General features: G+C 35.9%; 1 protein-coding gene across 2 annotated transcripts in view; it reads left to right on the plus strand.

Annotated features, from left to right (window-relative positions):
* ACTL6A (actin like 6A) overlaps positions 1-10,470 on the plus strand; it is a 37,749-nt gene that overhangs the window by 25,891 nt on the left and 1,388 nt on the right. For both annotated transcript variants that reach the window (XM_019751866.3, XM_019751865.3), the window contains exons 5-13: positions 811-908; positions 3,123-3,217; positions 3,478-3,584; positions 3,681-3,770; positions 5,366-5,427; positions 5,718-5,832; positions 5,979-6,059; positions 7,453-7,548; positions 9,979-10,065. In XM_019751866.3, the coding sequence (XP_019607425.1) occupies positions 811-908; positions 3,123-3,217; positions 3,478-3,584; positions 3,681-3,770; positions 5,366-5,427; positions 5,718-5,832; positions 5,979-6,059; positions 7,453-7,548; positions 9,979-10,065 (831 nt within the window). The remainder of the gene's footprint in view (positions 1-810; positions 909-3,122; positions 3,218-3,477; positions 3,585-3,680; positions 3,771-5,365; positions 5,428-5,717; positions 5,833-5,978; positions 6,060-7,452; positions 7,549-9,978; positions 10,066-10,470) is intronic.

A 10,470-nucleotide genomic window follows, 5' to 3' on the forward strand; every position in this document is an offset into this window, starting at 1 on the left:
TCTATTTCTTTCCCCCACTTATTGAAGAATGTTTCCTTTTCTTTAAAGAAACATAAAAATTTATATTTTGAATTTTGAAAATTAGGGAAAGGAGGATTAATCTTTAAAGAAATACAACTTTAATGTTATTATTTCAATAAATAAAATATTCAAAGAACAATACCAGAGCACCTTAATGGGCTTTGGTAGTTATTTTTTTCCAGGGATTTATTTAACATTTGATTTCCTTGGGCTCCTTCCCATTTTGGTTTTCGAATTGTTCCTTGTGCATCAAGGGCAGTGTGTATCTTGTATCTGCTTTTATACTCAGGTTTTCAGGAGAGAAGTCAACTGTTGAACTAAGGCTGGAAATTGCTGGATTGCAGTCTCTGGAATTCAGAAAATTGTCAATATTCTGTTAACTGTTTCTAACCTCTAGGGTTTTTTATGAGTACCAAGTATAAGTGGGAGAATTTGGTGGTTTAAAAGTCATACTTAGGATTTTGATTACTAGATCACTCTTAAGATTTGATAATACTTTATAAGAATCCTATTTAATTGAAAAATCTGTAATTTCTAGAATTCATAGCAGCAATTTTACTTATTAAATAATAACCAAATTTTAATTTATATTTATTAACTATTTACAAATAAACAGAAATGAAATAAATATTATAAAGATGTAATGAAGATTATTTGGCATGGTATTTTATTCTGTTTCTAATGTTCTACATCATTGTTAATAATAGTGCTATAATGAATCTTGAACTAAGTCAACATTTTGGTTTTTAGACAATAAATAACTTGGACTTCTTTTTTCCTCTTCTCAAGTGGAACACTAGAGCAAAGAGAGAGAAACTGACAGAGTTAATGTTTGAACACTACAACATCCCTGCATTCTTCCTTTGCAAAACGGCGGTTTTGACAGCGTATCCTTGAAAGAGTAATGCTCAGGTTTTCTGTAGACATCAATGTGATGCTATTGAAGATGATGCCCTAATAGGCAGACACTAGCCAGTTCTTGCTTGTTCAGAAGTTTGGGGTGTTTTTCCCTCTTCTTTTTAGCTCTTAGTATTTCTTACTGGAACTGATATACCAGAAGTTATGAGAGGGTAATAGGAAAGAAAAACTGAAATCCTTCTCGTTAACAAGGTTTGTTTTCACATTTTGTTTTTAGAAGGGGAATGTGCATAGAAGGCAGTGTTTAAGCCAGTAAGCGTAAGTGAGTTCAGAGATTGCCATTTCCTTCCTTCCCTCCAATACCATAGAAAAGTAGAAATTGGCTGTAAATTCACTTGAGATTTCATCATCAGATACTTATAGCAAGCATATTAAGGGGCAGATAAAGAAATATGTCCTGACCTGATATTATATTATATTATACCCGGTCTTATTTAAGGGTCTTTATATTAATTTTTGCTCCAAAAGATGCATTAGAGCTGATTGTCCAGCTAGGTCTTATTTTCAGGGAAACATGGTAGTTGTTGCAACATTACTGACTATATTCTCTATGCTTTACATCCCCATGACTATTTTGTAACTACCAATTTGTATTTCTTAATCCCTTCACCTTTTCACCCACCTTCCTAATCCCCCTCTCCTCTGGCAACCATCGATTTGTTCTCTGTATCTATGAGTTTGTTTTTTTTCTTTTATTTTGTTTATTTTCTCCTTTAGATTCCACATATAATTGAGATCATAGGGTATTTGTCTTTTGTCTGACTTTTTTCACTTAGCATAATGCCCTCTAGGCCCATTCATGTTGTTGGAAACGGTAAGATTTTCATTCTTTTTTATGGCTGAGTAATATAGCCCTTTAAAATTCATTATGTCTAAAACTGAATTTATCTTCTCGCCCTTCAAATTTATTCCTTCTCCTTCTGTCTATCATCTTATTTCCAGTTGCCCAGACCAGAAATCTTTTATCTTTAACCCTTCAAACATATCAGTCATCAAGACCTATGTGTATTTATTTTTCCCAACCATGTTTCCAGTCTGTTTATTTCTCTGTCCACTGCCACTGCATTAGGTGCAAGCTGTTTCTGAGATTACTGCGGCCCTTCCTCTTAACTGCCCGTTCTTCACACTGCCGTTCTAATAATCTGTTCGTTGCCAGCCTGTTTTAAGCCAGAATCGCCTTCCACAGTCTCTCCTGCATTCTTCTTCCAGGCTGTACTGAACCAGTTGCATTTGCCTGACCTCACTGTGCTCTCCTGCCTCCTGGCCTGCTCCCATATTCCTGCTCTTCCCCAGGTACCCCTCCCCAGTTTACACTTGGATTGCCCAGGGATTGGTTAGATGTCTAGACGTCTTTAATCCATCCCAGGGCATCTTGAGCTGTTCTTTTTACAGCTTCTCTTACTGATCTCTATGTCACCGAACAGGATATCCTTCCGGGCAGACACAGTTGGTTCCCCTTTATGTGTCTTCTGTGCTTAAGGAATGCTCATGCCCAACTGACCTCCCTCCTTTCCTCCTTCATTAAATATCAGACTCATCACTAGGCACATCATGGATGCTCAGTAAATATTTGATGACCGAGTATATGGCCCTATTCCGGCCATATTCCTAACAGTGGGTTACGATATTCCTGTTGCCGCACAAAGCTGTGGAAAGTGGGTCCTGCTGATAATTCACTGGCTGTTGAATCCATAGGGAGTGGTTCTTCCCATTGAGTTGGGGGAAATGGGAACTGCCACTCAGCAGCCACACTGTTGAAAGGACACTTCCTTAATTCTGTGTGAGGATGGTTTTAGTTCTTGGTTCAACGTCCACGGCCTCCCCCTGTTCTTTCCAAGTTTCTGTAGATTTTGTTAACTAAATGCTTCTCAACTTGCTGTAAGCCCTTGATTTATCTCCAGAGACTGAGTGATTGTGCTCATTTTGACCAGCTTAACAGATGTCTGTCTCAGGGATAAAAGTTTCCCCAAGTTTCTCTCACTACCCCTCTGGAAGTCTGTCCGGCTTGTTGTCATTTGTTTTTAAGCCAGAGTCATTATCTGATAGCAATTTTCATCCCTAGATTTACTTGAACACATTTTAAGCCATAATGTACATGTTTACAAATGCCGTAATAAAACCTTCCTTTTATAATAAACATTATTTTTAGGAGCCTGATCCTTTTCCTTAATGCTTTAAACTAGATTTGCTAATGGTCGTTCTACTGGGCTCATCTTGGACAGTGGAGCCACTCATACCACTGCTATTCCAGTTCACGATGGCTACGTCCTTCAGCAAGGTACCTGTCTCCAACCAGAGTGCACGGAGACAATGTTAGCTGTCGTGAAGACAGTTTCCAAATAATGTCTGTTTTTTAAGAGGTTTAAAAAAGTCTTTGGTATATAATGTGTATTTAAAACTGATGTGTGGCTTCATGCATGCTTTGAGGGATAGTTCAGTGAATTCTACTTGAAAAATATTATTCATATATAAATTCATAGAGGAAATCTGTCCCAAGAAGTTTGGATTTAATGCTCTCTTGTTGAATTTGTTTCATAGGTATTGTGAAATCCCCTCTTGCTGGAGACTTTATTACAATGCAATGCAGAGAACTCTTCCAAGAAATGAATATAGAACTGATTCCTCCCTATATGATTGCATCAAAAGTAAGTGATGATTGAATTTTGTTTTTGGAATTTATGTCTACCTCTTCACCCCATGCTGTGAGCCCTGTTAACCTAGCACCTGCTCTTGGTACTCAGGAACCTGTGCGTGAAGGATCTCCAGCAAACTGGAAAAGAAAAGAGAAGTTGCCACAGGTTACAAGGTCTTGGCACAATTACATGTGTAACGTAAGTAACCCTTATTCTCTTTATGACAGTTATAGGCTATCAGTTTTTGAATATACTATGAGTGCTATTTTTAAACTTTACATTTTTAATGATATTTTACAAATAAAACTAATAGCTTTTTGGGGGAGTGGTTTTCATACTTGCCAAATATGTCAACACTACTGTATATTCATTTGGATTACTATGGTGAGACCTGGAAGGAACTTTTATTTTGGGGTTAAAAACAAGCATTATGGTAGTCTGGACATTTTTTGGTGGAGAAAATGGTTTTTGACCATAGAGATCTACTACTATGGCTTAGTTATGTTCTGTTTCCTAACATCAGTCAGCCAGATTAAAAATGTACTGTTACTAGCTAGAAGCCAGTGAGAGACCCTCTTTACTAAAAATCCATTTCTGAACATATGACTTACTGATATGGGGAGAAGTTAGTAAAACAACCTCCCACACCACAGATATACGCTTGTACAATCATTTCTCATAGTAAAAGGATATGAAAGTCACAATTCACTGTGTCAGGGATATATCCTATGTGAGAGTTTTTTGTACCTAAATACAAAGGTTTTTTGTGGGTGTTAAGTACAAGTAAAAATTATGAAGATGTTTAATAATTTTGCTAAAATATTAGACAAGATTTTTCCTTAGCAGCCCAGAGGACATGTACTTCAGAGCAAAATTTTAAATTGTTTTATACTATATGCAGTCATTAAAAATTACATAAAATGTAGTGTATATGCGTGTGTGTGTGTATATTCATACATAGATACAGAGGGTGCCAAAAAAGTGTATACACATTTTAAGAAAGGAAAAATTATTAAAATTGTAATACTCAATATATACTGATAACAAGGTAAATACTATGTTTCCCCGAAAATAAGACCTAGCTGGACCATCAGCTCTAATGCATCTTTGGGAGCAAGAATTAACATAAGACCTGGTCTTATTTTGCTATAATATAAGACCGGGTCTTACATAATATAATGTAATATAATAAATATAATAAATATAATTAATATAAAATATAATACCAGGTCTTATATTAACCTTTGCTCCAAAAGATGCTTTAGAGCTTATTGTACGACTAGGTCTTATTTTCGGGGAAATGCGATCCAAGTCACATTTGACTTCTGCAATTACAAGAGGTGCTCAAAATGGTTATCATTAGTGTAATTTTAATACAGTTTTTCCTTTCTTAAAATGTGTATACTTTTTTTGGCACCCTCTGTATATTCAGGTAATGAAATCTTGCTTGTAAGTCTATACTTATTTTTAAGGTAAAAACTATTTTGAAACCGGCTTTGTTATGCAGGACTGTGAAACAAGAGTTGTTTTTATCTCATCATTGTTCTGTAACTGATATGATTTAAATATTCTGTCATTTAGCTTCTAATACAGATGTTTAGAATTGGATTTCTTGATTGTCAAGGGTCCTTGCTGGATAGATTTGTACCCTTGAATGACTTATTCATCCAGGAATGTGGTCCAGTTTCATTTAAGAAAAATATTTTATATATAATGTTACGAAAGTGGATTGCAAAGACAAAGCTCAATAACCTTGTTTCTTAAACTAACCTTTTAAAAATTTTTATCCATAGTGTGTGATCCAGGATTTTCAAGCTTCAGTACTTCAAGTATCAGATTCAACTTACGATGAACAGTATGTTTTCTTATTTTGTTTACAAGATTTATAATTTAATAGCTCATTAAAACCTTTCTGCTAATCATTGAAAAAACTGTGTACTTCATAAAGGAGGAAATAAAATGATTTGTTTAGTTAAAGAAGAATCATAGAATATGCTTAACTGGTCTAAAGGTAAAAAGTTAAATAGTGAATAACATTGTAAAAGAAAATAAGATATTTTCACTCTGCTTTCTTACAAGTTGGTTCCTGAGTAGTTTATAATTTTGAAGAGGATTGTTTTTGTTTTGTGTTTCATATGTTTTCAGAGTAGCCGCACAGATGCCAACTGTTCATTATGAATTCCCCAATGGCTACAACTGTGATTTTGGAGCTGAACGGTTAAAGATTCCTGAAGGATTATTTGACCCTTCCAATGTGAAGGTAGGAAAGCTTATTTTATAATTAGCCTGGCTTTTCCTGTACATGTAATGATCTTGTGTATTTATAAAACCTAAATAATACTGAATTTTTTATCTGTGCTTTATTTGAAATTCTTCTGTGTCACTACTCATCTTATTTTGTTGTAGGGATTATCAGGAAATACAATGCTGGGTGTCAGTCATGTTGTCACTACAAGTGTTGGAATGTGCGATATTGATATCAGACCAGTAAGTGCCAGTCTCCTGTTTATGGCATAAAGGTATCTTTTAGTGCAGTGAAATGCCCCGAAATCATTATTTAAGTTGGCAGCTTTGACCTTTGACTTTGAAGTCCATTTTATAACAGAATATGTAAACAGCTGAAGTACTCGAAAAGGAGAAATGCAGTACTCTGGAGCTGTGGTGTCCAGTGTGGTAGTTACTGGCCACATGTGGCCATTTAAATTAAAATCAATAAACATTTAGTTCTTCAGTTGCAGTAGCCACTTTATTAGTGTAGCCAGTAGCTGTTTATGGCAGTGCACTTAGAGAACATTTCCATGATCATGGAAAGTTCTTTTGAGCAGTGCTGTTCTTGAGATTTCCTAAAATGTGACAAACCAAAATATGTATTATTACTGATCTTGTATACAGTACAGTTTTCTTTTACCTTGTTTTTCAGAAAGCTGTGGTTTAAATTATGTAACTTACATGGAGTGTAGTTTAAATGACCTTCTTTACCTTCATATTTTTTGTGCTTTTCCAATATTTAAATACTAAATCCATATTATATACCATACTGATTATTAGATTATGTCATATTTAAACCCTAGATTCAATTTGTAGTCAACATGCTGTCTCGATTTTCTTTTAATTTCTTTGTTTAGAGCATAGTGCTGATAAGCAAAGGGTGGATTAAAAAGCCATGTTGCCAAAAAGGACTTGGGGGTGGCTGTGAAAAATCCTCTTTATTTCAAATAATCCCTGGCAGGCATGTGCTGTTTCTAGGACGATATGGGTATAAGTATGGAATTTTTAAGTGCAAACTCAAGGCCACTTTTGGGAGAAGGCAAATGAACGGAAGTACATTTACTCTGCGAGTGCTAACTTGTTTTCAGCGAGATTTCTCCTTTTCATTCAAGTTGATTGCAGAGGAGATGCATTTGTACTCTAGTATCTCTTTGAAAACTTAGATGATTTATAACTTTGGAATAAATTTTTAAAATGTGGAATAAATTTTTAAACACTTAAAAAAGCAGTGGTTAAGCATTTAACTTTCTGATGCATACATGCCAATTAGAGGTAAATATATTCTTTCTAAGCATGCATTTATTTTTATTTGGAGAGGCCTCCACATGTGGATTTTGAAAAAGCTCTCCGTGTGGTTGTGATACACACCCATGCGAAAGAGAAAGGTAGCTGTCATCTTCCAGGAATATTGTCAGAGGATGGCTTGTCCGTAATAATCATTACATAATCTCGTCTAATTTTAAATACTGGAACTTCCAGATGAGCAGTCTCAGCTGAAGTCATTACAAAATACACCGCTAAGTAAATATTGGCAGCTATCTGCCCAAAATTATGATGGGTTAAAAACTGTTGGAAATATTTGGAACTAATTTATTTTTGTTTTGTATCCTAGGGTCTCTATGGCAGTGTTATAGTGGCGGGAGGAAACACGCTAATACAGAGCTTTACTGACAGGTTGAATAGAGAGCTCTCTCAGAAAACTCCGCCAGTAAGTTTTGTTTGTCCTTTAGTGATATTCTTCAGTCAGATGTGTCCTTACCACTGGTGTAATGTTACATAGATTAGGTTCGTTTTTCAGTAAATTGATGTTTTGTGTGTGCCTGGAACAGTAAGTATTACTTCAGTAAGTAAGTAAAGTTAATATCCCTTATTAATCAGATTTTCCTAGGTAACATCTATTAGTTATTCTTGTAGTATTTGAATCTCATTTTATTCATTGAGTCCACACTTAAGTACCTAGTCTGCTAGACACTAGTGACATAAAGTATAGTCCCTGGCTGCCAAGGGCTCAGCCTGTTGGGATGAACAGATGTGCAGGAAATCATGACTGTGATGTGCTCAGCGGCTCAGTATGTCTTAACCAGGTGCTATTGGGAGCATCAGAGGAAAGCCTCACAAAGAGGCTGTTTTAATAGTTCAACTGGTTAGTAATTTACGAAAGGACAACTAGGTGGAGGGAAAACCATGTACAAAATATGCAGGGGCAGTGGAATATTCCACCATCTTTAAGAGGCTGGCTTATGTATGCAGAAGTGGGGAGAGCGATACTGCTGGTTGGATGGTATATTCGTTTCCTAGGGCTGCTGTAACAAAGGACCACAAAGTAGGTGGCTTAAAACAACCAACTTATTCTCTCTCAGTTCTGGAAGCTTGAAGTCTAACATTAATGTTTCAGCAGGGCCATGCCCTCTTTGAAACCTACAGGAGAGACTCTTTCCTCCTCCTTCCTAGCATGTGAGGTTTGCCAGCATCCTTGACAGTTCTGGGATTGCAGCTCTTTTACAACTTCAGTCTGCCATCATATGGCATTCTCCCCTCCTGACTCTGTTCTTTTCCTGCTCCAGTATGACCTCATCTTAATTTATGTCTTAATTATATGTGTTAAAGACCTTTTTCTAAATTAGGTCATGTTCACAAGTACTGAGTTTAGAATTTTAGCATATCTCTGCGGGGCACAATATAGCTCACAAAGATATGTACCCGGTTATGCCGCTTATTAATAGTGAACTTACAGGATCAAATTTGGCTGAGGACTGAAGAACTCCCACGTTTGTTTTAAAAAGATCACGGGTACATGGTGAAAACTTTTCAAAGGATAGAAGAACCTGGTTTGGGGAGAAGGCGGTTTACATGGTACATTGATAACAGAGTAGCAGTCATAATCTTAAGATTTTAAAACTTCTATCACGTAGTTTGTTTTGTAAGGTACTCTGCACTAAATGTTATGTTTTAAAAAACGTGTTAGGGGTTACATAGGCCCTAACAGTATTTGTATATATGAAAGATTTTTGGTTTCTCACATAAATGAATATTTTATATATGCCACATTTGTATAAATGGCTTATTTAAATACTGATATAGGCACAAGATTGACATCTGCCTTTGTATTTATACTACATTGCTGGAGATGTAGTTTGATTTGGAATATACCTTATAGTTCTAATCATTAGATTTCATGCAAATTCCCAGAGTAATGAATAAAGGCATGGGCTGTGCAAGATCTGGTAAAGACTTGTTAGTTACTATCCTTGTCCTTTAGGAGTCAATTAAAAATGAATAACAGGAAAAGTTCCATTGTAATAGATATCAAGCAGTTCCTCACTTTCAGAAACCCGTTTTTGTCCCTCCTGTTCCCAGCACCCCCTGCCACACACATTTTTCACTGTGAAAAAGACTCAATCTGTGTGTTCACATATGGAGTAATTGGAAGGAATCAACAATGAGAACTATCTCCAGAAGCAAATTCCTAGCGGGAGGGGGAATCTCTTGATACAGGAAGTAGAATAGGGATAGCAGTGAGGCAAACAAAACAAAAAAACCGTTTATCAGGATAGCGTGTGGGTTCAGAATAGAAACACTAATTTGGAACGAAAGCAGTATGAGTAAAAAACTTCGCTGAAATCTGATGTTTGCGTTTTGTTTTTTAAGTGGGGGAGGGTTTAGGGGATGGAGAGGGATGAACTAAGAAAGGAGGGGTTGGGATAGCATGAAGGCCTAAAGTAGTAGTCAGGAAGTTGAGGACTTCTGAACCAGTGGCAGGTTGGGATAGTTGTACTTGGTGTTGGGAGACATGAAGCAAAATATGAAGCGAGCGCTCCATACCTGACTTACAGTAAGCGTTAAGGTGTTTGCTATTATAGGATATAAACGGTGAGTGCCATACTCTTTAGCATGCAGTTTTCTAAGGTGTGTAATTTATCCTTACTAAGTGTTACACTTCAAGAGCCATAATTAAAGTATTTAAGGAAAAAAATTTCCTATACAGTTCAACCTGTGCATATGATTAGCCTGGCTGTTGCTAAAAATAATCCTGTATAATCTGCTTAAAACAGAGTCATTAAGAAGTCAGATTTGAATTTCTTAAGTTGAGTCACCTGTTTTATTTGATTGTATTAATAATACTTACTCTCTATTTTAGAGTATGCGTTTGAAACTGATTGCAAATAATACAACAGTGGAACGGAGGTTTAGTTCATGGATTGGTGGCTCCATTCTAGCTTCTTTGGTGAGTAAATTACTTTGCAAAATATTTGTTATTGAATGATTTAACTTCAATATACCACTAAGTGTTATGCACTACCTCCATCACAACTGTATTACACATTTCATATGTAAATAAATGTGGGGACATTTGAAAAAGTAGCCTTAAAATACTAAATTGATTGAACAGACTAATCCCAGTGCATCATTTATCTTTGCATTTTATAACTATCAAATGAGAAGAGGACCTAATACCAGTTTTACATGTTCTAATATAACAAAATGCTCCGTTGCTTTATTAGTGGATGTTTTTAAGCCTAATTTCCATTTCCCTCTCAAACAGAGATGGGAATCTGTTAACTTACTCATGCCTCTTCTAATAATACTGTTACTGACCCTGATCAGTACTTACCTGCAGCATATTTAAAAT

The sequence above is a fragment of the Rhinolophus sinicus genome, chromosome 17 (genome assembly GCF_057876585.1).
Source record: "Rhinolophus sinicus isolate RSI-liver-muscle chromosome 17, RSI-T2T, whole genome shotgun sequence".
NCBI lineage: Eukaryota > Metazoa > Chordata > Mammalia > Chiroptera > Rhinolophidae > Rhinolophus > Rhinolophus sinicus.